Source organism: Chiloscyllium punctatum, chromosome 22 (genome assembly GCF_047496795.1).
Source record: "Chiloscyllium punctatum isolate Juve2018m chromosome 22, sChiPun1.3, whole genome shotgun sequence".
Lineage (NCBI taxonomy): Eukaryota > Metazoa > Chordata > Chondrichthyes > Orectolobiformes > Hemiscylliidae > Chiloscyllium > Chiloscyllium punctatum.
The window spans coordinates 60135350-60163222 of NC_092760.1; the positions used below are offsets into that span (position 1 = coordinate 60135350).

Here is a 27873-nt window from a genome sequence, read left to right on the forward strand (position 1 = left end):
ATTGGCTAACAGACAGAAAATAGAATTGTAATAAACATGTTGGCAGGCTTTAATTGGTTAAGTACCACAAGGCCTTGGCCTCCAGCTGTTAAGGATAAGTGGTTTGGAGGTGGGGACCAAATATAATAATTTCAAATTTGCAGATGATACATAGCTAAATAGGAATGAGAGTTGTAAGGAAGATAAAGCAGCTTCAGGAGGATTTGGACAAGCTTAGGGAAATGGGCAAGAACATGGTAGATTGAAAATAATGTGGAAAACTGAGGGGTTATCCACATTGGTCGGAAAAACAGATATGCAGAGAACTTTTCAATTGGTAGGAAGCTGGAAAAGGCAGATGAACAAAGGGACTACGGTGGCCTTGTTTATAATTCCTAGAGGTTAATATGCCCATACAGCAAGCTATTAGGAAGGCTAACTGAATGTTAGCCTTTAATCACAAGGGTATTTGAAGCCAGGGTTACTGAAGACTTGCCTCAATTACACAGCAGCTTTGTTCGACTACACCTGGAATAGTGTGCACAATTTTGGTCTCCTTATCTCAGGAGAGATATTGTCACAGAGGCACATTAGACTGTTCCCAGATTGTGGAATCATGCCATGAAACTATGATCTTTTTGAAGAATGGAACAAGTTTAAGTGCCTTGAAGATCGATGCTGCTTCAGTTTCATGTGCTCCCCTGCCTGCTCCCCGTACCCCATAACTCCCTTATAAATCAAAAACCTAACTCAACCCTGAAATGTAATCAATTATCCAGCCCCCATAGTTCTCTGGGGAAGAGAATTTCAAAATTAACAATCCTCAGAGAAGAAGTTCCACCTCATTCCCATCTTAAACAAGCCGTTAGATCGAGATTGCCAAAATGCAACCAATCAAGCCCCCTGAGAATCTAATGCTTCAATAAGATTGGCTCTCATTCTTTCAAACTTAAAAGAGAATAGGCCATCATGCTCAACCTCTATTCATCTCAGGAATCAACATGGTGAGCTTCCTGTAGACTGTTGCTAATGCAGGTATATTCCTCCTTAAACAATGAGATCATAACTGTATGTAGTATTCTAGATGAAGTCTCATTAGTGGCAGCAAGACTTCACTACTTATGTGATGAGGGCACCACGGGCAATGCCAGCATTAATTGCCTATCTCTAATTGCCAGAGGTCAGTTATGAGCCAACCATTTTGCTACGAGTCTGGAGTTACATTCAGGCTAGACCAGGTAAGGATGGCAGTTTCCTTCCATGAATGAACCAGATGGGTGTTTCCAACAATTGACAATGGTTTCATTGTTATCATTAGACTCTTAATTCCAGATTTCAATTTGAATTCAATTCAATTCCACTATCTGCCATGGCCGGATTTGAACCCAAACCCCGTGTCCCAGGATTAATGATCCAGCAACAATATCACTTAGCCATCGCATCCTCAAATACTCCACTCAATTTACCAACATTCTTATTGCTTGCCAAATACTTGATATATCTGCATACTATTGTTTGACACAAGTTTACCAATTAGAAAATTGACAGTTCCATCCTATTTATGTTGATCCAATGTTTACCTACATTGAAACCTTAGAGTCATAACCTAGGAATGAGCACTTCCCAGAGAGACAAGAATATTGAAAAGCACATTTTGAGTAAATAATTTGCTATTTAACATATATAGAATATTATTAAATATTCAATTCATCATATGCCTGTCAGGACCACTAATGTCAGCACATTTTTGAGAGCAGAATATCATTTAGTGCTCCCTTTCCAGAACATTATTCTGCTACTGATATTGATTGCCTTTGATATACATACAGTCTTTTTCAAACAAGCACACCTGATCCTCAGTTCTAAATGAGAGCAGTTTTACCCTATCTGCACATCCACCATGATCATACTATATTCACTTTGCCCAACCAAGTACTGAACATTACCTCCATCACTGAAAATGGCTACGACTTCTCGTTTTCCTCTTGCTTTTCCCAATGCTGCATTCACATTAATCAGTTCATCTTGGCTATCGTCATCCATAATGTACATTCAGAAATTGAATATCTGCAAGAAAAATGATTCAATTAACTAAAACCCAAGAGGCAACATCATCAAAGAGATCAACTAAATTTACAGGTCACCAAGACTGCCATTGGTGTCATAGGAACACAATGATATAGCACGAAGGAGGCCAGTTGGCCCATCATGCTTGTGTTAATTGTTTGGTAGAGTTAACCACATTGTATTTTCCATAATATTTTCCTTTTCAAATACTTTTCCCATTTCATTTTGAAAGGTATTATCTGAATGCGTTTCCATCAGTCTTTTAGGTAGTGCATTCTAGCTCACTGAATGAAAGAAAATCTTATGTCTCCTCTGACTCTCTTAACAATTACTTTAAATTTGTGTCCATAGTTACTAACCATTCTGACAGTGGAAATAATTTCTCCATATTTACTGTCAAAACCATGCAAAGGTCCATTAAATTCTTACCTTCCCAATCTCAACATTAGTCTCCCAGGTAGAAATAATAGTACATTTTCTCTAAGGCTCTAACATCCTTTATAATGTTTGATGTGCAGAAATGCTCACAATGCTTCAGCTACAGTCTAATCAAAGAGTTTCTAAAAGCCAAAAAGGTCTGAAAATATTTTGACAAATTAAAGCACATTTTGTGATTTGAAGAGAAATGCTAATGTTTCTTGGCAATTTCAAACTGGTGGAATGGTTAGACTTCAAATGAGCAGATGCACTAGTTTTAGTTTTGTTTACCTATAACCATCAACACAACACACAAACGCATTTGTATAAAGCCAAACTAATCTCAACATTTCAATATTCAACGCAGTTAGTGCACATAATACATATGCGCAGGACGTCCATACTAACAATAGAATATGACCTTACTAAATGAAGTACGTGTGAAGTGAAGGTCTATGGCAGCACTTTGTGAACTATTTTCCAATGCAACCCCATTCTAACTCAATCCCACTTTCCCCAGTGTAATTCGAGATGGACAAAGGCTGGCCTTGCCAGTGATACTCACATCCATGGATAAAGTAAAAACATTTGAAAATGAATGTGACCCCAGACATGAGCAAAAGCAAAACAGCAATAAAGCAATCTAGGAACAAATATTAATGTTAGCATATTATGGATGAACATAAAGTAATACATTACATGAATATGAAAATCTGTCAAGTGTTTCATAAAAAATTATTTTATATAATCTAGTAGGTTTCAATCAAATTCTCCATATTCTATGTTGACAGAAGACTCACTGAAGCTTTTCTCCTGCTCCCTCACAAACTCTCATGCTAATCAGTTCCTCTGTCCCCACCCCTCACACACATGCCTCCCTTCCCAACTCACCTCTCCCTTCACATACTCACTCCCTCTTTCTGTACTCAGTGCCTTGCACTCACACTGCTCTCTCTCCACATTCAATCCCTCTCATACTCACTCATTGACCTCTCTCCATATTCACTCCCTCATTCAACTCATTCACACCATCCTGATCCATTTTGCTCATGCTCAACCTCCCATCGATCTCGGCCCCCACTCATGCTTTCCCACCCCAATACTCACTCAAGCCACCCATCACATTCACTCACTCACCCTCTTTCCACCTCCACCCTCCTCACTTTCTAGATTTCTCCAACTTGCTTGGATTCCTGGGAGGGGTAAAGGACCAAAAATGATGACAGATAATGAGAAACATTTTATAAATATGACTTGAATCCTAAAACTTCACAAAACATGAACTGATGTGGGAGAAAAGTTATGACAAGACCCTAAACCCAGAATGCGGAGCCCAGCCCTTAGCCACTTGCACTAACGAAAGGTTTTAAACATTTGAAATCCACGCCTACCCTAACATAGAGAAAAATATAAGCTACCAGACAGTACATCATCACTCCTTCATCTAAATACACTTGCCAATTTTAATGTAGACACTATTGCCAGCACAAAATGATAACAGCATTGAGCATACGAAAAGCAAAGCAGAATCCACTGGAACAGAAAATCCAGACAGGATAAACTCGACCCCAGTTTCTGCTCTACACAAACAGGAGGCTGGAAGAACACAACAAGCCAGGCAGCATCAGGAGGTGGAGGTGCTGTCTGGCTTGCTGTGTTCTTCCAACCTCAGGTTTGTCTACTTTGGATTTCAGCATTTGCAGGTTTTTTTTGTCTCAGTCTCTGCTCTTGGTCACAGTGGCCACCCCCCAGCTCCCTGCTTTCTGCCTGGCCTCAGTCCAGTACTCAGCCGCCAAACCCCACTTGGCCTTCTTTCGACTCCCGTCATCAGCAGTGACTTCAGCAATGGAGACACCACCAAAAGGAGCTCTGCGGGCTGACCGTGTGAATAACAGCTGCTAAAGGTGTGGTCTCTGCTGCTTCCAGTCATAGACAGTCAGATTGATAGCAGATTCAACAAACAAGAACCAAGTGAAAGCTTCCCTTGAATAGAGAAAAATATTCAAAATGCAAAATTCTGCCAAGCAGCAGTAATGTATCACCTTTGTAAGATGACCTCACACCCAAGATTAAAGAATAGAAGCTTGAAAGAGAAAGACTACCATGCTAATTAGGCATTCCAAGATCATATGGAAATAAAGTCTCACAAAACTCATGCAGTTCCTATTTATACATTCAAGTTTCCTCATCTACAGTTGTAATACACTAATGCAGTAAAACATTTGACTTAGCAAAACAGGGCTCAGTGAAATGTAGACACACTGTGACTCAGGGCAGTGTCCTTGGCCAAACCTTCTTCAGCTGCTCAAAGGCCTTTCCTCGATCACAAAGTCAGATGGGAGAATGCTTACTGATGATTGCGAATTGTTAAGTTTCATCCACAATTCTTCAAATACTGAAGCAATCTCTATCCAAATACAGCCAGATCTGGACAACATCCACATTTGGGTTGATGAATAGCAAGTAATATTGGTGCTAGATAATTCCAGGCAATAACTATTTTCAAACAGAACACAATCTAACCTCCATTGTCACTGAACAGCATCACCGCTGAATTCCCCATCAACAACATCCTGAGGTTTCACTGACCAGAGGGGTGGCATTATTCTAAACAAAACAGCTCACACAATTGGCATACCTTCCACCAACTTAAATGTTCACTCCTTTCCTAGTGCTAGTGACAGCAGCATGTACCATCTAAAGGTACATTGCAGCAATTTGATGCAGCTCCTCTGATAGCATCTTCAAAACCTATGCCCTGTAGGACTTGTGATGCAGTGAGTAACATCTGTATGAGCTAGAAGCTCCAGCTTCAAGTCGCACTCCAGGACCAGATGGCCATTGAAATGTGTTCATCACATTGTTTAAAATGTTGATCAACCTATAATCCTTCCAAAACACCCATGGCAGAGTTTGAGAGTTTTCAACTGCAATACAACAGCATCCCCACATTAAAAGACGCCATGCACAGGTTCCTGCCAAGGGCAGGTGTATTACTGACCTTGAGGGACAAGGAGATGTTAGCGAAGACAAGAACGAAGAAAATGTGATGACCCCATGCCTCCAGTACCCAGAAGGTCACAAGCCTGTGAATGAGTCACAACAACCTGCATTTACATTCAAGGTAAGGGAGGTAAGGAGACAGCATGGTGTAGGGTGACCACGGTATTGAGAGACTAGGGGAAAGAAGAGATTGAGGTTCAAAACGATGAACTACTATGCACTTGAAAAAAATTGTGTTTTCAACATAACCCACAATTCTAACAGATATGATGGATTTAATCAAGAAAATAAACTGAGAACAAGTCAGCAAATTAGATATGCAACTCTATGTTTTTATTTATAAGTTATGAAACAGAAAAGAAATACAATTCAGACTGTATAATCTGTTTTGTTATATAGTTTTGGATCAATTGTGCTAACATACATTAAATCCCACAGAATCTGCCAAAAAGTAGACAGTCAATTCCCTGATGACTTCAAAATAAATCCATTTCATTTTTTAATGTTTTCAGATACATACAGCAAATCCATACATCACACACTCCAGGTACCTTAAACATGCTTGTGTCAAAGGTGCAAAGCTCAGATATAGAACGTTATGCTATCATTTAACCTATATGGAATAAAATTCCTACATTTGGAAATATTTACATTTTTTGAATGGAATAGAATCACTTCTACTACTTAAAAAACTAATGTTAAAATAAATTAAATTAAAGCACTACAAACAAAATCAAGATTACTTTCCGAGGAGAGATCTGCATACTTTCACACGTAATGTGACTTGTTTGTTCCCACAAAGAGTTTGGAAGAGATAAACTGAGAAAGTTTATTGCTACTAGGTGCAGGATGGCTCATTAGTTGCAGTTAACTTTAACTGCCTGCTGAAATGCAAAGAAAAAATGAGGTATGAAAGTAAGCTGGCCAAAAATATAAAGGAGGATAGTAAAAGCTTTTTTAGGTATGTGAAAGGCAAAAAAATGGTTAAGACCAAAACTGGGCCCTTGAAGACAAAGGTGAATATATTACGGGGAACAAAGAAATGGCAGAAGAGTTGAATTGGTACTTCAGATCTGTGTTCACTGGGGAAGACACAAGCAATCTCCCAGAGGTAATAGTGGCTGAAGGACCTGAACTGATGGGAATTTATATTTGCCAGGAAATAGTGTTGGAGAGACTGTTAGGTCTGAAGGTTGATAAGTCCCCGGGACCTGATGGTCTACATCCCAGGGTACTGAAGGAGGTGGCTGTAGAAATCGTGGATGCATTGGTGATCATTTTCCAATGTTCTATAGATTCAGGATCAGTTCCTGCGGATTGGAGGGTGGCTAATGTTGTCCCACTTTTTAAGAAAGGAGGGAAAGAGAAAGCAGGGAATTATAGACCAGTTAGTCTGACCTCAGTGGTGGGAAAGATGCTGGAGTTAAATATAAAGGATGAAATTACGACACATCACGATAGCAGTAACAGAATAGGTCAGAGTCAGCATGGATTTATGAAGGGGAAATCATGCTTGACTGATCTTCTGGAATTTTTTGACTATGTAACTCTGAAGATGGACAAAGGAGATCCAGTGGATATAGTGTACCTGGACTTTCAGAAAGCCTTTAATAAAGTCCCACATAGGAGGTTAGTGAGCAAAATTAGGGCGCATGGTATTGGGGGCAAAATACTGACTTGGATTGAAAACCGGTTGGCTGACAGGAAACAAAGAGTAGTGATAAACGGCTCCCTTCCGGAATGGCAGGCAGTGACCAGTGGGGTACCGCAGGGATCAATGCTAGGACTGCAGCTTTTTACAATATACATTAATGATATAGATTATGGTATTAAAAGTAATATTAGCAAATTTGTTGATGATACCAAGCTGGGTGGCAGGGTGAAATGTGAGGAGGATGTTAGGAGATTACAGTGTGACCTGGACAGGCTAGGTGAGTGGACAGATGCATGGCAGATGCAGTTTAATGTGGATAAATATGTGGTTATCCACTTTGGTGGCAAGAACAGGAAGGCCGATTACTACCTAAATGGAGTCAAGTTAGATAAAGGGGCCGTACAACGAGATCTAGGTGTTCTTGTACATCAGTCAATGAAAGCAAGCATGCAGGTACAGCAGGTAGTGAAGAAAGCTAATAGCATGCTGGCCGTCGTAACAAGAGGAATTGAGTATAGAAGCAAAGAGGTTCTTCTGCAGTTGTACAGGGCCCTGGTGAGACCGCACCTGGAATATTGTGCGCAGTTTTGGTCTCCAAATTTGAGGAAAGACATTCTGGCTATTGAGGGAGTGCAGCGTAGGTTCACGAGGTCAATTCCCAGAATGGCGGGACTTTCTTACGTTGAAAGATTGGAGTGACTGGGCTTGTATACCCTTGAGTTTAGAAGGCTGAGAGGGGATCGGATTGAGATGTATAAGATTATTAAAGGACTGAACACTCTGGAGGCAGGAAACATGTTTCTGCTGATGGGTGAGTCCCGAACCAGAGGACACAGTTTAATAGTAAGGGGTAGGCCATTTAGAACGGAGTTGAGGAGAAACTTCTTCACCCAGAGAGTGGTGAGTGTGTGGAATGCTCTGCCCCAGAAGGCTGTGGAGGCCAAGTCTCTGGATACTTTCAAGGAAGAGTTGGATAGAGCTCTTAAGGATAGTGGAATCAAGGGTTATTGGGCAAAGGCAGGAACAGGATACTGATTGAGGATGATCAGCCATGATCATAATGAATGGTGGTGCTGGCTTGAAGGGCAGAATGGCCTACTCCTGCCTTATTGTCTATTGTTTATTGAAATGGTGCAGGAAGCCACTCAGTTCAAGGGCAAGTAAGGATGGGGGACAAATGGTGGCCTTGCCATTAACATCCAGATCAAATGAAAGAATTCCTAGTATGTTTGAAATGCTATTGTCCTCCACCTCGAAGACAGACACAAAATTCAACTCCTCTGCCATTTCCTAATTCACCACTTTTATTTTCCCAGCCTCATCCTTAAAGGGGCACAGGTTCGTTTTAGCCTCTCTCTCCCTTTTTTATACATTTAAAGAAGCGCTTGCTGTTTGCCTTGATATGAATTGCAAGTTAACCGCCCAAATAATTTTCTCCCAAACAGTTCATTTGAAGCACATCCCACATGAACAGCTCCTTTCTATCCCTTACAGGTACTTCTGCTATAACGTAATAGTTGCATTCCTCTGTAATCCCGCACTATAGAAAATCTCGCTGTACAAGATTGTTATAGAAAATTGCTATACCCATTCAGTAAAAAGTTTGCATTATCCAAACAGCATCTACAATTCATCAAGCAGGTCATAACCTTTCCAGAATCTGAGGATTCTTGGAAGATTACTACTTGTGTAACTACTATCTCTGTAACTAATGTTTTTAATACCCTAGGATGCATTTCATCGGAACCAGTGGACTTATCAGTCTTTGGCCCCGTGAATTTCCTGAATACTTTTTCTCTAGTGGCCCTTTTGGTTCCTTGATTATTTAGTATTTTGTGTTAACGAGACTCTCATTATACTGGAACTACCTGTACTGGTGCTAGTGTTTCACCAACTGAAACCCATTCCACACCAATCTTTGAGCCATGTTTTTAACTTCTTGACTTTATTTATCCTTTGCCATGGACTTGGACACAAGGAACAAAATGTAATATTTCCAATTTTACAAAACTAAGCAGAAATGTTTAAAAGTATGAATGCGTGAAGATGTAAACATTTTCATACAGATTTGTACAGGTTTAGTGATTGGACAAGATCATTGATTGAATGTAATGTGGAAAATGTAAGGTTATCCAGTTTGACAGAAAGGACAGATGTGCAGAGTATTTGTAACTGGTAAGAGGTTGGAACATGTAGACGTGCAAAGGGACTTGGGTGTCCTTGTCGATAAGTTGCTGAAGATTAATTTTCAGCAAGCTCTGAGGAAGGTTGATGAATGTTAGTCTTCCTTCCTTCTCTCTATCCTGCTTGTTACTTCCTCAAAGAACTCTAATAAATTGACCAGGCTTGACTTCTCCTCCATGAAACCATTGCCTCTGTTTCATTATATTACATATTTCTAAATACTGTGCTATTATGTTCTTTTTCATCGACTATTGACATTTTCCTAACAATAAATGTTAAACTAACTGGCCTGGAGTTACCTTTTTATTTTGTTTCCTTTCCCTTCTAAATAAAGGTATTAGATTGGCAGTTTTCCAATCCTCCAGCACTTTCCAGAATCGGAAGATTACTACTTGTGTAACTATTATCTCTGTAACTAATGTTTTTAATATCCTAGGATGCATTTCATCGGAACCAGTGGACTTATCAGTCTTTGGCCCCGTGAATTTCCTGAATACTTTTTCTCTAGTGGCCCTTTTGGTTTCTTGTTTATTTAGTATTTTTGAAATGGTATTATTTTCTTCTACCATGAAGACAGACACAAAGCATTTATTCAACCCCTCTACCATTTCCTTGACTGAGATTGTTAATACTTTTAATTCAATGTGCAAAAAGCAGCAGTGGATTAAGAATCCATATCAGCTTTTAAAAGGGAAATGGATAAATACTTCAAAAAGTAAAATAAAATGAAATTTACAAGAATAAATGGGTATTTCTTTCACATTACAGATACAGTATGCTGTTCCTCTATGCTGTAAAATTCCTAAATTCTACAAATAAATCTCTTGGAGCAAAAGCAATAACACCTTACAAAAACATTCTTTGAATCAATTGATGAACTTAAAATACGTAGTCATTATATTCAATCTGACTACTGGCACAGGTATTTCAACAATCAATAATGACAAGCATGTAAATCAATCAAAATGTACTTCACAAGATAACATCTTGGAACAGTGTATGAAGAATGTTAAAATATAAAGTGGTAAATGTGGCTTGCTTGAAAGGAACAGGTTCCCTCAGATCTCTGATTGCCAAAGACATTTCATAAGATAGCAAAGTCGAAGTCCAGGAGATTAAAGGGAGATTGAAAGCATGCGCATAAAATTAATTGAATATTAGAGTAGGGGTGAGCAGTTGTTTTTCAGACAGAAGGGAAGTAGAACTCTATAGGTCAAAATTATTATTGCATTTTTTATGTATATTAATGATCTGAATTTGATTATCTAGGGCATCATTTCAAGGTTTGCCAATGACATGAAATCCAGAAATACAGTTTACAGTCAGAGAATGGTATTATACTTCAGGAAGACACAGACAGATTGATGGAGATGATGGGGCAGAAGTTTTAATTTGCTGATGATTCAGATAGGTAGAAAATTAAGTTGTGAAAAGGTTACAGGAGTGAGCTAATATCTGGCAAATCAATAACTTATGAAAACATAGAATAGTCCATTTTGTCGGAAGAATTAAAAAAAGCATTTTACGTAAATGGTGAGCAAATGCAGAACTCAAATGCAGAGGGATCAGAGTATCCTAATGCATGGATCACAAATTAGCTTTCAACGAAGCAAATAATTAAGAAATCTAATAGAATCTTATAACTTATTACAAGGGAAACTGAATACAAAAGTAAGGAGATTATTCTTCAGTTATATAGAACATTCATCAGACCGCAGAGTATTGGCCTCCTTATTTAAGGAGGAATGTCAACGTGTTAGGAGCAGTCCAGAGAAAGTTTATGCATGAATTAATACATGGAATAGATTGGGTGTTTTATGAGAAAAGGTTGGACAGATTCCACTTGCCCACTGGAGTTTCGAAGATTAAAATGCAACTTACTTGAAATCTAAGATCTTGGGGAGGGTAAATGTGGAAAAAATGTTTCTTCATGTAGGAGACTTTGAAACTAGGTATCACCATTTAAAATGAGAGGTCACCCATTTAAGCAAAGATAAGGAGAATTCCCCCCCAAGATGACCAGGAGTTTTTGAATGTTGGTATAAATAAGGAGAATTGTCCTCTAGAAGAGTCAGCAACCAGAGGACAGAGACTTAGGGTGACAAGATCAAGGGTATGAGAACAATTGATTTCAAAGTGCATTATAACTGACTCCCTCCGCTTGCCTCCCTAACTTCCCATCCTCGCAAATATTACTCACCCACAACATTCAGAGTGACACAAGCACACAAGCCAATTGAAATCCATGCTGCACCTCACTTCCCACTCATGGTGACATGTTTAATCCACATACTGCTTGCCTTCTATCTCAGTGTCTTATAACCACACACTCTTTAGATCAAGGAATGGAAAACACAGAAAGTCATCAAGTTCCTAGCGAACAATCCTGTCGAATGACAGTCAGTTTTGAATTGCCATGGCAAAAACGGTCAGTACAAGCCAGGATCCCTGAGCAGCTAATCTCCACCAATGCAGCCTGTACAAACCCTTTCTGCACTTTGTCGACATTACCAAGAACTGACCCCTAAGTGTCAGGCAAATCAGCTGGTGTTAATGAATGATTAAAAAAAAGAGGCAAGTTGAAGATTTTCTTTTACGTAGGGACTTAAAATGATCTGTAGTGCACTGCCTGAAAAGATGGTGGAATTAAATTTAAAAGTTAATTTTTGAAAGGGCATTAAATAAGTACTTGCAGGGAAAAACATACATGTTTATTGGGAAAGAGCAGAAGCAATGGGCTAATTGGTTAGCTCGCTCAAAGTGCTGAAACAAACAATTCTTCTATGCTGTAAGATTCTACAATTCTAAGCTCTCCAGTTGTGAGGGAAATGCCTAGACATAGGGTTAGGTCTATGGCAACAAACTGTTAAAGAGTAATTTTGGATCAACAATATGAATACCAGGATTATAGAAGGCAAATGAGATTGACCGTGGAGCTTTTCATGTAATTGTTCCACTGTGCGAGCAAGATTAGATTGGCTGAGATATTAAAGGTTATGGGAGGCTGTTGAGCAGGGTTGGGGGGGGGGCGGTGAAGAGGTGGCATTAGTGCAATTAAACTGGGTCGAATAATATTAAAAATAGGGACCTACAGCAGTACAGTGGGATATTAAAAGTTATGGGAAATTAGTGGAAAAGTAAGATTTTGAAGTTGTGAATCAAATTTCTTTTGTTTCAAGTTTGGCAGATAATAGAACCTTCACAATAAAATGCATTGTCTATTAAAAACATTGCCTTCCAAATGCTGAAGTGTGTTCACTTGAAACTCTGATCTCTGAGGGAGATGGTCCTGGGTTAAAACACAAGTAATCTGCGATAATGTTTCAGTGCAGAACTGAGAGTGCTACACTGCCGCGATTAGTCAACAACTCCTTTATCATTGTACCATGTGACTATCAGAATGAGATGAACCTTGGATGCCTTTTCATTCAGCAATTCCTGTTTCGGAGAAATATTTATACTGTATCCCTTGGAATGCATCGGGGGACAGCAATAAATAATTTCAGAGGAGGAAAAATTTCTGAAGGACCTGTCAGTAGTAGACACTATAGGAAGCAATACAGTTGGATCATGGGGCAGCAAAGCAAAATAAACTGATTGAATGACAGGGACCTCATTACTAAGTCAAAATGTTTTACATACAAACCTCACTCAAAAGTATCAGTCTACGTAAATAAAACTATCACTTGAAATACAATATTACTGGAGTCACACTGAGCAAAGTCTACCCTCCAACGGGAGATGTGTCAATATCCTGTTCAACATTCACCCCTCAATTAAGACAGTCATTATTTTAATTATTTATCTTATTGCTTGTGGGATCATGCTGTGCATAGATTAGTTGGAAGATGAGGGAAAGACCCTAGTTGAGTCAGAATCATCCAGCACTAAATATGATGCATGTCTAAAATGTGAAGTCTCCAGAAAGAACATCAATATATTTAAGACATTAACATTTGCACTGATATAGTACTTCATAACATTATCAAAAATTATCAGCAATAGCTTGAATTAACATTGTGGCCTTGCTCTCAACAAAAATCAAGGTGCTTTGGGGAGTAATGAAACAAAAATGGCCACTCTAACAAAGGAGGTATTGAGAAGAGGGAATCAGAGTTCTTAGGAGGATCTTCAAGAAAGAAAGAGATTGAAAGAACATCAGACTACTTCACACAATGAATTAGTTCTTGGCTTATCAAACTGGAATACACACCCATTCTCTACAATCTCATTGCATAAGACAATACTGCCATCCTTGGGATATCCTTCCTTTAAAAAAAAGGAACCAACGGTGGCACAGTGGTTAGCACTGCTGCCTCACAGCGCCAGAGACCTGGGTTCAATTCCCAACTCAGCCGACTGACTGTGTGGAGTTTGTACATTCTCCCGGTGTCTGCGTGGGTTTCCTCCCACAGTCCAAAGATGTGCACATCAGGTAAATTGGCCATGCTAAATTGCCCATAGTGTTAGGTAAAGGGGTAAATGCACGGGAATGGGTGGGTTACGCTTCGGCGGGTCGGTGTGGACTTGTTGGGCTGAAGGGCCTGTTTCCACACTGTAAGCAATCTAAACTATAGACAGTACTGTAGATAAAATTTCAAAGCTCTACAGCAGCAAGGTATCTTTACTCTTGTATTCAAATCCCACTGCAATTAAGGAGAATGTACCATTTTCACCACACACCCCCCCCCTTACTGCTTACTACATGGACATGCTACCTTTTGGTGACTCATGAACAAGGATACCCAGGTCCCTTTGGACAGGCAGGAGTTTAATTTAGATAAATGGGAGGTGCTGCATTTTGAAAAGGCAAACCAGGGCAGAACCTAGACACTTAACTGTAAGGTTCTTGGATGTGTTGCTGAACAAAAAGACAATGGAGTGAAGGCTCATACTTCCTTGGAAGGTCGACAGAATAATGAGGAAGACGTATGAAGGTGTATGGTATGCTTGCCTTTATTGGTCAATACATTACATATAGGAGTTGGGAGGTCATGTTGCCACTATACAGGATATTGGTTAGGCCACATTTGGACTACTGTGTTCAGATCTAGTCTCCTTGCTATAGGAAGGATCTTGTAAAACTTGAAAGGGTTCAAAAAATATTTACAAGGATGTTGCCAGGGATGGAGGGTTTGAGCTATAGGGAGAGGCTGAATAGCCTGGGGCTATTTTCCCTGGAACATTGGAGGAGTGACCTCACGGAGGTTTATAAAATCATGAGTGTCATAGATAGGGTAAATAGCCAAGGTCTTTCCCCTGGGGTGGTAGATTCCAAAACTAGAGGACATAACTTTAAGGTGAGAAGGGAATGATTTAAAGTTGACCTAAACTTTATCATGCAGAGGGTGGTGCATGTATGGAATGAGGTGCCTGGGGAAGTGGTGGAGACTGGTACAATTATAACATTCAAAAACATCTGAATGGTAAATGAATACGAAGGGTTGAGGGGGATATGGACTAAATGCTGGCAAATTGGTCAAGATTCATTTAGGATATCTGGTCAGCATGGATGAGTTAGACCGAAAGGTCTGTTTTCATACTGTACAGCTGTATGACTCTATGAAGTGCACTATCGAACCATTCACTGTTTAAGAAGTATTCTGTCTTTTTGTTTTTCTTTTCCCCAAAGTGAATAACTTCACATTTACTCATATTACTTTTCATTGGCCATGTTCTAGTCTATTCGCTTAGCCTCTAAGGTGTCCTGAAGCCTCCTTGAATTCTCCTCACAACTTGCATTTCCACCCAGTATGGTATCATCAGTAAACTTGGAAATATTACAATTTGTTCTCACATCTAAATTACCTGCAACTCTGTGGACTCAGAACTAGAAATAACACAATGACAGTGCTGGCAACACTGTGTCATCCTTTCTGGTCCAACCCCAAGAGCTCTAACTTTATTTACAATACTCCTGTGGGACCTTAACAGAAGCTTCGAAAATCAAAACACACCACATCCACTGGTTTTACTTACAAGAAATAACCTCAATAAACTTCAACAACATTGTCAAACTGATTTTCCTTTCATAAATCCATGACGAATCTGCTCAATTTTATCAAATGTTTCTAAATGTCCAGTTACCAAACACATCATAATAGATACTATAATTTTCCCAATCATTACATGAAACTAACAGATCCATAGTTCTCAATTTTGCCTCTTCTTCCCTTCTTAAACAATGGGACTACATTTGCTACTTTCCAATGAGCCAGAGCTTTTCCAAAAATGATCGAATTTTGAAAACTACCCACCAATGCAAACAATACCTCTCTAGCAGCTTCCTTCCACAGTCTGGAAAGGTATTCATCTGGACCAGGGGATTTATTATCCTTCAATCCACTTAATCTTTTAAGTAATTCTTGCTTACTAACGCTAATTTTAGCTCCCCAGTTTCACAAGACCCTTGGTCACCCAATGTTTCTGGGAGAATTTCTGCATCATCTTCCAATGAAGACAAGCACCAAGTAAGTGTATAGTTTTTCCACTATAAATTCTCCTGTCCTAGCTGATCTTTTTTCATACATTGAAAACTTTTTGCAATCTTCTTTAATGTTCCTTGGTAATTTGCATTCATATTACCTTTTTCCTTTTCCAAATCAGTTTCTTGGCCCTCCTTTGCTGAGTTCTAATTTCCTTCCTGAACTTCAGGCTCACCACTGTTTTCTGGCACCCTTATAAGCCAGCTCGTTTGATCTAATGGAATATTTAACTATTTTTGTTAACCAGAGGATTTACCTTTGGGTGACTGTGCCTTAGAGAAACTAAGAGAGACTGTGGAGTTTTCTTTAGATGTGTACTTAAGTTTCTTTTTTAGTGTATTTTCCTATCACATCTTCAAAATCCCTTCGCTGGCATTACTGAGGCACAGTATTAGACATGCCATCTTTCGAATGGGATGTTAAACCAAGATCCATACGTCCTCTCCAGGGAAATGTAAGAGATTCTACAGAACTATTAAGAGCGAGCTGGGAAGCTCTCCTTCTATATTGGTCAACACCTAACTCTCATACAGAGAAACAGTGACATGGGGTAAAATTGCTAAGCTATAATCCAGAAGCCCAGATGAATGAGACAAAGGTCCAAATCACACCATGGCAGCTGGTTTAAATTCAGTTAATAACTCTAGAATTGAACATTTATCTCTGACAACTATTATCAATTAATGTAAAAAGTCATCTGGTTCACTAATGTCCTTTAGAGAAGGCGATCTGCCAACCTTACCTAGTCTGGCCTACATATGACTCCAGAAGCACAGCAATGTAGTTGATTCTTAACTGCCATTTAAAATGGTCCAGCAAGTCACTTGACTCAAGGATATCAGGGATGGGCAAAAAAATGCTGGTATTTCCAGTGACACCCATATCCCATCAAAGAATAAAAAAACAGCGAGCAGATCTTTTGATAATTTATTTAAGATGTTCTTCACAGGACCTTGTTCATAAATAGACTGCCACATTATAATAAGAAGGCTTAGAGATAGCACACATTGTTCCACTGTCAGATAGTTGTAGAGAGAACTAATGTACAAGATTGATGAAACAAGCAAGATAAAGGAAAGCCTTTCTTTCTCCATTAACCCTCATAAAGACAACACAGGGTGAAACAAGCCTCAGATGGGACATAAATGTAGACCAGTTGAGCCCTAATGGCTTTTTCTGTGCTGCCTATGTAACATCACCCAAGGTATTCTTACCTACCAAGGACTGATTTCTGTCAGTTGTCAAAAACTTCAACTGATCTCACTCCCTTGGCTGATTTTGCCTGGAGTTTCCATTGGTATTTTTTTAAAGAAAGGGACCCCAAATAGACCAGCACAGTGGCTCAGTAGTTAGCACTTCTGCTTCATACCACCAGGGACCTGGGTTCGATTCCAGCCTCTGTCTGTGCAACTGTCTGAGCGGAGTTCACACATTCTCCCTGTATCTGCATGGGTTTCCTCTGGGTGCTCTGGTTTCCTCCCACAGTCCAAAGATATGCAGGTTAGGTGGACAGGCCATGCTAAATTGCCCATAGTGTCCAGGGATGTGCAGATTAAGTGAGTTAGTCGTGGGTAATGCATGGTTACAGGGATAGTGTCTATATGGAACACTCTTCAGAGGGCCAGTATGAACTCAATGGGCCGAATGGCCTGCTTCAATACTCTAGGGATTCCACGATTCTATATAGATTCTTCATAGATCCCACAAACATATATATTACAGAGGCTTTACGTTTATATTTTATGGCAATCCCCACCTATATGAAGACAGCCAACTAATGTATGAGTCAATTTGGCTCACGTTCATACCTCTCTGAAGAGTATCCAGTCAGTCCAAGTCCACACTGCTACCCCCGAAAGTCACTCATAGTCCCCATTTCTACTGCCCTCATAGGCAGCTTGTTTCAGTTCATTACCACTCACTGTGTTCTTGGCCCTGTTGCACTCCTTTCCCAAATCTTAAATCTATGAACCCTAGTTCTTGTACAGTTGGCTAATGGGATCAACTTATCCTTGCTAACTCATCTAAATCTGTCATAATATTCTATACCTCTTACACATGGAGAGCAGTGTGAGAAGGACAAATGGTGGGAAGTAAAAACTGGTGGCAGAGAGCCTTTCAACCTGTTTCCACCTTTCAGAAGCCAAGTGTGGCCTCCCAGGAAAATAGGTAGGTATTTGGTAGGTGTTCCTTCCATGTGTCTTTTGATTGGTCAAGTAGTTTAAATCAAGAGACACTATTACAACTGAGAGAGTACAGTTAGGAAATTCACTTCGAAAATATTTAACATCCAAAATAATTAATTAAATAGAATAGTGATGTCTGGGTATGCGACGTGCTGCAGCTGTAGGATGTGGGAGCTGGTGGACGCCAGTACGATCTACGGCGATCACATCTGCAGCAAGTGTTGGCTGCTCGAGGAACTTTGACTCAGAGTTGATGAGCTGGAGTCCAGGCTGCAGACCCTGCAACACATCAGGGAGGAGGAGAGTTACCTGGACACTCTGTTTCAGGTGGCAGTCACACCCCTTACATTAATTACATCAAACTTGGGCCATAGTCAGGAACAGATGGTGTGACTGCAAATGAAGCAGGTATGGAGATCCAGCATTTATTTTGGAGGAGCCACAGCCACAGCTAAAGCCCTTGTCCAATGGTTATGGAGCTCTTGCTCCCAATATGGTCAAGGCATAGACTGCAGGTAGGAGGAGTACAGTACCCATTGTACAGCATGCCTTTCAAGTAGGTGGAGACAGGAGAAACATTCATAATAGGTGGGGGAATAGATACTGCTCTCTGCAGCAAAGACAGAGAGTCTAAAATGCCATATTATCTACCAGGTGCCAATGGTCAGGGCATATCTTATGTGCTGGACAGGAACTTTGGAGTGAGAAGGGAAGGATCCACCTGGTATGGTCCACATGCACACCAATGACATAGGTAGTACTAGGAAAGAGATTTGGTTGAGGGATTACAAGCAGTTCAGGGCCAAATTAAAAAGCAGACCCACAAAAGTAATAACCTCCAGATTACTATTTGAGGCACATGAGGTGTAGGATAAATAAGATTAGTGAGGTAAACAAATGGCTCAAAGACTGGCATGGGAGAAATGAGTTCCAATTCATGTGGCACTAGGGAAAGAGTACTCTTCTGATGGGACAGGCTTAATGTGAATCATGCTGGGACCGATCTTTTGGCACAGTGTATAGTTACTTTAATCAACCTGTTCTGACATGCAATGACATACATCCAGTACGGGTGGGGAATGAACCCAAACTTTTTAAATCATTGGAAGGGGCACTATCACTGCATCACAGGACTCTGTTGGGGAAACGTGGAACGAGGGTTACAGACAGTGCTTTAAGCTAATTAGTACGAGGAGTTCAATTGTAGGAAAATTTGAAAAAAATCAAAAAGAAATGAGACAGTAGGGGTGCAGGGCAGTTAAGAGGCCAATGATAATCAAAGTGTGACAAGAAGGCCCAAACAAAATAAGCAGAAATTAGAACAGGGAAGCAATAACACAGCACAATGACAATGCAACAGAAATAAATGAACATGACTTGACAGTTACCACAGAGGTAGTGTTGTAGGCTGACCAAGACTGGGAACTCAATATTCAAGGATATTAGAGTTTTGGAAGAATTACTGTAAAGGAAAAGGAAGTGGGGTAGCTTTGTTAATAAAAGGTTGTTAATAGTGTGGTGGTGGCATAGTGCAATGGGTTGCGATGTATAATTAGCTTGGTGGAAATAAGAAATAGCAAGGGAAAGAAGTCTGAGTGAGAGTTGTTTATAGCCCCTCAAAGGATTGTCTCACTGTAAGAAAACATATAAAATGGGAAATAATGGAGGCATGTAAGAAAGGTACAATTGTCATGGGTGATTTTAATCAGCGTACTGTCTGGGTGAATCAGGTTGACATGTGTAATGCAGAAAATGAATTTATAGAGTGCATCAGAGATTGTTTCTTGAGAGAAAATGTTGCATCGCATACTTGGGAACAGGCCATCTTAGATCCAATAATGTATGATTAATAAGAGATCTCTTATAAAAGTATCCTCTAAGGTGTAGCAATCAGAACATGCAGAATTTCAAATTCAGTTTTACAGAGAGCAACTTGGGTCTCAGTGTCCTGAACTTAAATAAGGGCAATTGGAGACGCAAGAAAAAAAGCATTGTCTACTACAGGCTCAGCAAATAGACTAAAGGAAGGTCAATGGATGAGCAGTGGCAGACGTTTAAGCAGATATTTCATCACATCTATCAAAACATTACTGCAGTCATAAAGAACCCAATGAAAAAAAAACACCCATGGCTAACAAAGATGGTCAAAGAGAGGATCTAATCAAAAGTAAGCCAAGCAAAGTGGTGAAAACCAGTGGGAGGTCAGAGGGTTGTAAATCCTTTAGGAATCTGAAGCAGATCACTATACAGATAATAAAGGGAGAAAAATTTATTCTGAAAATAAATTGACAAGAAATATTAAAACAAACAGCAACAGTTCCTACAGATATATTTTTAAAAAGTAGCTGAAGTAAATCTGAGTCCCTTGCAGGATGTGATTGGGGAATCCATAACAGGGAACACAGAGATGGCAGATTTAAACCAAAGTTTTGCATCATTCTTCACAATGGAGCACACTATAAACATCCCAAAGATAGCAGTTACACAAGGTGCTAATGAGAGGAAGGGTCTTGTTATAAAGCCTCTACAACAAGAGACAAAGTATTTTATAAACTAATGCGACTCAAGGCAGAAAAGTTGCCAGAACCTGATAGCCTTCATTCAAGGGTTTTATTGGAAGTGGTTGCAGAGATAGAGGTGGCAGTGATCAAAATAGTCCAGAACTCAGTGGATTGGAGGTTCTATGAAGGTTCCAATGGATTGGAAAACCAATATGACTCCCTTGTTCAAGAAAGGAGAATCATAGAATCCCTAGAATTCCCACAGTATGGAAGCAGACCATCCAGTCCATCAAGTCCACACCAAGCCTCCAAACAACATCCCACTCAGACCCACCCCATCTCCGTAACTCCACATTTCCAATGACTAACCCACCTAACCTACACATCCCTGGACACTATCTGCAATTTAGCATGGCCAATACCCTAACCTGCGCAACTTTTGACTGTGGGAGATAACCAGAGCACCCAGAGGAAAATCATACAGACACTGGGAGAAAGCGCAAATTCCACAGCAAATCAGGCAGCATCCGAGGAGCAGGAGGGTAGAATCAAATCCTGCCCCCAGCACTGTGAGGCAGCAGTGCTAACCACTGAGCTACCATACCACACGGAGGGAGACAGAAAGCTACAAACTATGGCCTAGTTGGCCTGACATCTGCCATTGAGAAAGTGCTCGAGTCCACTGAGGAAGAAATAGCTGAACATTTAGAAAAGCTTAACACATTCAGAGTCCACATGGTTTTATGAAAAGGAAATTACATTTGACAAATTTGTTTGAGCTCTTTGAGGATCTAATGCAGCTGGATTTTCAGAAGTCATTTGATAAGTTGGGTTAGGACACTATCAGTGTGGATTGAGAAAACACTGAAAACAGATGGATTAATGGGTTTTTTTCGGGTTGGAAAGATGTAACAACTGGAGTACTACAAAGATCAGACCTAGAGCCTCAATTATTTATTATCTATGTAAAAGACTTGGAGGAATAAACCGGGTGAACAAGGTGTAATGTATCCAAAATTTCTAACAACATAAAAATGTTGCCATGAGGACATAAGAAATCGGCAATGGTACAGAAATAAGGTGAGTGGACAATAACTTGGCAGACGGTTTTTAGAAAAATGTGACGTCATGAATCAAAAGACAAATTAATCTTTAAATAAAGTGAGACTCCAAAAAGTGGAGCCCATAAGGATCTGGATGACTTTGGGCATGAAACACAAAAGGTTGGCATGCAGGTGCAACAACTAATTAAGGTGGTAAATGGAATTTTTGGTCTTTACTGCTGGTGTTTGGAATTTAATTGGAAAGTCGCAGAGAATTTTGGTGAGGCCTCACTTGGAGTACAAAATGTGTGGCACTAGAAAAGCACAGCAAATCAGGCAGCATCCGAGGAGCAGGAGAATTGATGTTTCAGGCAAAAACCCTTCATCAGGAAGGGCTTAGGCCCAAAACGTCAATTCTCCTGCTCCTCCGATGCTGCCTGATTTGCTGTGCTTTTCTAGTGCCACACTTTTCAAATCTGATCTCCAGCATCTGCAGTTCTCACTTTCTCCTCCTCGCTGGGAGTACTACATACAGTTTTGATCACCATTATTAAGAGAAGATTGGCATTGCAAGCAGTTCAAGAATTTCAATGGACTAATTCTTGGGGTGAAGGGGTTAATTTATCAAACATAAATAGCCAGACTGATTGGGCCTTTATCCGAGGATTATTCATTAAAGAACAGGTAGACAGACTTTTGAAATAGCAGACAAGTGAGGGCTAGGGGGTTGAATGGCCTACTCTTTTTAAAATGCTGTGTCCAAATCTTCCTCGGTCTCCTTTGTTGCAAGAACAACACCAGCTTCACTAACCTAAAATTGTACCTGATGTCCCCGTAACCGATCTGGAAGATCTCCTGCACCCTCTCAAGGACTTTAGCAACCTTCCTTGAGTAAAGATTGACACAATATTCTAGTTGTGACCTAACCAGAACTTTATAAAGTTTCAGCACATTCTCCCCCTCCCCCTGCTCTCTTGCACCCCAAGCCCTGAGATAACCCCTTTATACAGAAAGCCTACGTATAAACATTTGAGACAGACAAGCCAAATGTGTATGCCAGTCGGAGGAAAACAGGGGCACCATGCCTTGCGACTGCAGCTGTAGACGTCCGCAGAAACTGAGTGAGAGGGAGGCCTGTTTATTTTGGTGTGAGGTGACAGGCCTGGGGTTTGAGTTCCTGCAGTATCCCGTTCATAACGCCTGCAGCTCGGCCTCCACCAAGGACTCCCTTCACCCAGCCGCCTCCTTACCGCACTCCCCCACCACCCGTCCTCCCCAGCTCATCCTGTGGGCTCTGCCACTCGGCTCCAAGGCTTGTTTCCCACCCGCTGGAAGTGACCGCGGCCTGTGGATTACTCTGTCACGGAGGCGGGTTAGGCCTCAAGCTGTGCCGTGCTAAAGCAGCGGACTAGTCGGACTCTGACCTTGCTCCTTCCTCCCTCACCCCGACCTAGTGACCATCCGACTCACCTCGCTCCGTTCTGGGTCCCTGGGGTGGAAGTTCCAGGGGCGCTCGCTGCCTGTCACTCAGTCGCCACACAGGCCCCACTCAGCGAACGCAGCGCCTCGGCGCTACACCGAGAGCGGCCGACGGAAACAGCCGAGCGACGCCGGGGCTGCACGGAGCGGCCGACGGAAACAGCCGAGCGACGCCGGGGCTGCACGGAGCGGCCGACGGAAACAGCCGAGCGACGCCGGGGCTGCACGGAGCGGCCGACGGAAACAGCCGAGCGACGCCGGGGCTGCACGGAGCGGCCGACGGAAACAGCCGAGCGACGCCGGGGCTGCACGGAGCCGCCGACGGAAGCAGCCGAGCGACGCCGGGGCTGCACGGAGCCGCCGACGGAAACAGCCGAGCGACGCCGGGTCTGCACGGAGCCGCCGACGGAAACAGCCGAGCGACGCCGGAGCGGTCGAGCCGCTTCGTTGTGGTGTTACGTGTGTTCGCTGAGCCTCGGCGGCAGAATCACTATCGTCACAGCGCAAAAGGAGGCCATGTGGCCCATCGTGTCTATACTGGCTCGGTGAATGAGCAAGTCACTTTATGACCAGCCTCCTCCCCATATTGAAGGCTCCGCCACAGAATAGTACGTTGAAGACGTTAAACACTCCTCGCGTGAAACATTTTTGTTCACATCTCGCTTTTGCTTCTTTTACTTTAAATATTTATTTGTCAGTCTCTTCATGGCTGGGAACATTGATCCCATCTACTCTGCTCAGACCTCTCATGATCATGAATGTTTGGATCAAGTCCCCTCTGCTTTCTTCAGGGCAGCCTTTTTCAAATTATTTTCTTAACTAACTTCATCAACCATTCTTACGGAACTTTTCTGTGTTCTCTTCGTTCCCTCCACATCTTTCCCACACAGTTGTCTGAAAAAAAAAGTGTTAGTCAACTTGATTTTATGCTTGGTGCAGAGTTTTTTGCAGCATTGTCGGCAACCTTGTAGAGTCATAAAGGTGTACAGAAGGAGATTCTTCAGTCCATCTCGTCCATGCCGATCAAATATCCTAAATTATTTATTAAAAGTCCCATTTACCAGCATTTGACCCATATCACTCGAAACGCTTGCTATTCATATACACACGCAGACGCCTTTTAAATGTAATTGTACCAGCCTCCTCCACTTCCTCTGGCAGCTCATTCCATACAGGCACAACCCTCAGTGCGAAAAAGCTGCCACTTAGATCACTTTTAAATCTTTCCCTTCTCATTTTAAGCCTATGCCCTATACTTTTGGACACCCCTGCCCTGGGGAAAAAACCTTGACTATTCACATGCCCCTCACAATTTTATAAATTTCTATAAGGTCACCACTCAGCCTCTAACGTTTCAAGGAAAATAGCTCCAGCCAATTCAGCCTCTCCCTATTGCTCAAACTCTCCAACCCTAGAAACATCCTTGTAAATCTTTCTTGAACCCTTTCAAGTTTCACAACATCTTTCCTATAGCAGGGAGACCAGAGTTGAACACAGTATTTGAACACAGTATTCCAATAGTGGAGTAACAAATGTCCTGTATAGCCGCAACATGACTTACCAAGTTCTATATTCAATGTCCTGACCAATAAAGGCTTCTTCACTACCCTGTCTACCTACACTCTGCTTTCAAGGAACTATGAACCTGCACACCAAGTTGTCTTTGTTCGGCAACACTCTTGTCTGCTATGGGTTTCTGCCTGTACCACCCTTTAAGGTAGTCAGTGCCAAATGCCCACAATCCTTGGGATGAAAAGAATTCTGAACAAAATCCCCCCAAACCTCCTGGCCCTGACCATAAACTGTGCCCACTGGTAAATGGCCCCGCTATGAAGGAAAAACATTTCATGCTATTCACACTGTCAACGTCCCTTCAGAACTTTGTACACAACAATCAAATCCCTCCTCAGCTGAATTGGTTCTAAGGAAAATAATTCCAGCCTTTCTAGTCATCACAGCTGATTTGCTGCAGCCCAGGCAACATTCAAGTGAATCTTTCTGCACCTTTTCCAGTGTAATCACACCCTTCTGATAGTGTGGATACCAGAATTGCACAGTACTCCACACTTACATGCAGTTCCATCATAACTTCCTTCTCGTATTCAATGCCATCACTAGTAAAGACATCTGCCTTCTTAACCACCTTATCCATCTGTTCTGTTGCTTTCAAGGATCTATGGACATGCAACAATGTCTCTCTGATCCTCTGTACTTGCTAGGGTCCGACCATGAAACTTGTGCCCTCTTGCCAGTCCTCACAAAATGCATCGCCTCACACTTTTTATGATTGAATTCCATTTGCCACAGTCCAGCTGATCTGCATTGTATTGTTATCTAAAGCTTTTTTCTTCGCTATTAATCATAGAGCCAATTTTCACATCATCTGCAAATTTACTGATTGTACACCCTACTTTAATGTCTCGGTCATTAATGTACACAATAAACAGCAAAAGACTCAACACCAAATCCTGTGATATGCCATTGGACAAGGGCTTCCAGTGAAAAAGACACCCTTCAACCATTATCCTCTGCTTTCTACCACTAAGAACATTTTGATTAATTGCCCTGGATCCTATGGACTCTTAACCTTTTAACCAATCTTTCATGTGAGACCTTCTCAAAAGCCTTACTGAAATACATTTGACAACATCAACTGTACTACATTCAACTACAGACCTGGTCACCTTGGCAAAAAATCCAGTCACATTTGTTAAACATGATCTCCCCCTTACAAAGTTCTGCTAACTTTGATTAATCCTTGCCTCTCCAAGTGGAGATCAATTCTGATCCACACAAGTGTCCAATAAGTTTCTTTGTAGTGAGCATGGTGAACCTTTTCTGAACCACATCTACAAGCATCCACTGTCTTGATCACTGATGCTCAGTAGCAGCATTTTGTACTATTTTATACAGTGCCCTGCAGAAATTCACCAAGGATCCTTAACAGCACCTTCCAAACCTATGACCACATCCATCTGAATGGACAAGAGTAGTAGACACATGGGAACACCTGCATGTTCCCCCCCCCCAAGCCACTCACCATCCTGACATGAAAATATGTCACTGTTCCTTCACTGTCACTGGGTCTAAATGCTGGAAATTTCTCCCAACAGGCAATGTGAGTCTACCAACAGCACATGGACTGCAGGAGTTTCAGAAGGCAGATCACCACCACCTTCTCAAGGGCAAATAGGGAGGGGCAATAAAAGCTGGTCAGCCAGCGATGCAAATGTTCCACAGGTGATTTTATAAAAGCTGTTTCAAATACGAATATACTTCTTACATAAATAAGGACAGCAAAACAGTACATTGGACACATATAGAGTCATAGAGATGTACAGCATGGAAATAGACCCTTCAGTCCAACCCGTCCATGCCGACCAGATATCCCAACCCAATCTAGTCCCACCTGCCAGCACCCGGCCCATATCCCTCCAAACCCTTCCTATTCATATGCCCATCCAAATGCCTCTTAAATGTTGCAATTGTACCAGCCTCCACCACGTCCTCTGGCAGCTCATTCCATACATGTACCACCTTTTGCGTGAAAAAGTTGACCCTTAGGTCTCTTTTATATCTTTCCCCTCTCACCCCAAACCATTGCCCTCTAGTTCTGGATTCCCTGACCCCAAGGAAAAGACTTTGCATAATTAAGACCATAAGACATAGGAGTGGAAGTAAGGCCATTCGGCCCATCGAGTCCACTCCGCCATTCAATCATGGCTGATGCGCATTTCAGCTCCACTTACCAGCGTTCTCCCCGTAGCCCTTAATTCCTCTAGACAACAAGAATCTATCAATCTCGGCCTTGAAGACATTTAGCGTCCCGGCTTCCACTGCACTCCGTGGCAATGAATTCCACAGGCCCACCACTCTCTGGCTGAAGAAATGTGGGCGGCACGGTGGCACAGTGGTTAGCACTGCTGCCTCACAGCGCCTGAGACCCGGGTTCAATTCCCGCCTCAGGCGACTGACTGTGTGGAGTTTGCACGTTCTCCCCGTGTCTGCGTGGGTTTCCTCCGGGTGCTCCGGTTTCCTCCCACAGTCCAAAGATGTGCAGGCCAGGTGAATTGGCCATGCTAAATTGCCCATAGTGTTAGGTAAGGGGTAAATGTAGATGTAGGGGTATGGGTGGGTTATGCTTCGGCGGGGCGGTGTGGACTTGTTGGGCTGAAGGGCCTGTTTTCACACTGTAAGTAATCTAATCTAATCTAATCTAATCTACATGTGCACATAGACAAAATGTATCCGCATTTCTGTTCTGAAATGACCCCCTCTAATTCTAAGGCTGTGTCCACGGGTCCTAGTCTCCTCGTCTAACTGAAACAATTTCCTAGCATCCACCTTTTCCAAGCCATGTATTATTTTGTACGTCTCTATTAAGTCTCCCCTTAATCTTCTAAACTCCAACGAATACAATCCCAGTATCCTCAGCCATTCCTCATATGCTAGACCTGTCATTCCAGGGATCATCCGTGTGAATCTCCGCTGGACACGTTCCAGTGCCAGTATGTCCTTCCTGAGGTGTGGGGACCAAAACTGGACACAGTACTCCAAATGGGGCCTAACCAGAGCTTTATAAAGTCTTAGTAGTACATCTCTGCTTTTATATTCCAACCCTCTTGAGATAAGAGACAACATTGCATTCGCTTTCTTAATCACAGACTCAACCTGCATGTTTACCTTTAGAGAATCTTCGACTAGCACTCCCAGATCCCTTTGTGCTTTGGCTTTATTAATTTTCTCACCATTTAGAAAGTAGTCCATGCTTTTATTCTTTTTGCCAAAGTGCAAGACCTCGCACTTGCTCACGTTAAATTCCATCAGCCATTTCCTGGACCACTCTCCCAACCTGTCTAGATCATCCATTATCCT

General features: G+C 41.5%; 1 protein-coding gene across 4 annotated transcripts in view; it reads right to left on the reverse strand.

The window, feature by feature from the left end:
- Positions 1–23101, reverse strand: part of phrf1 (PHD and ring finger domains 1) — a 93562-nt gene extending 70461 nt beyond the window's left edge. For 2 of the 4 annotated variants that reach the window (XR_011963737.1, XM_072592438.1), the window contains exons 1-2: positions 22990–23101; positions 1926–2046 (exon numbers count right to left, since the gene is read on the reverse strand). Coding sequence is in view for 3 of the 4 variants with exons in the window: in XM_072592438.1 (XP_072448539.1) it covers positions 1926–2031 (106 nt within the window). In the remaining variant the exon portion in view is untranslated. Of the gene's footprint in view, positions 1–1925; positions 2047–5464; positions 5640–22989 lie in introns of all 4 variants that reach the window. The other 2 variants (XM_072592440.1, XM_072592439.1) reach the window with 2 other exon arrangements.
- Between the last annotated feature and the right edge of the window lie 4772 nt (positions 23102–27873).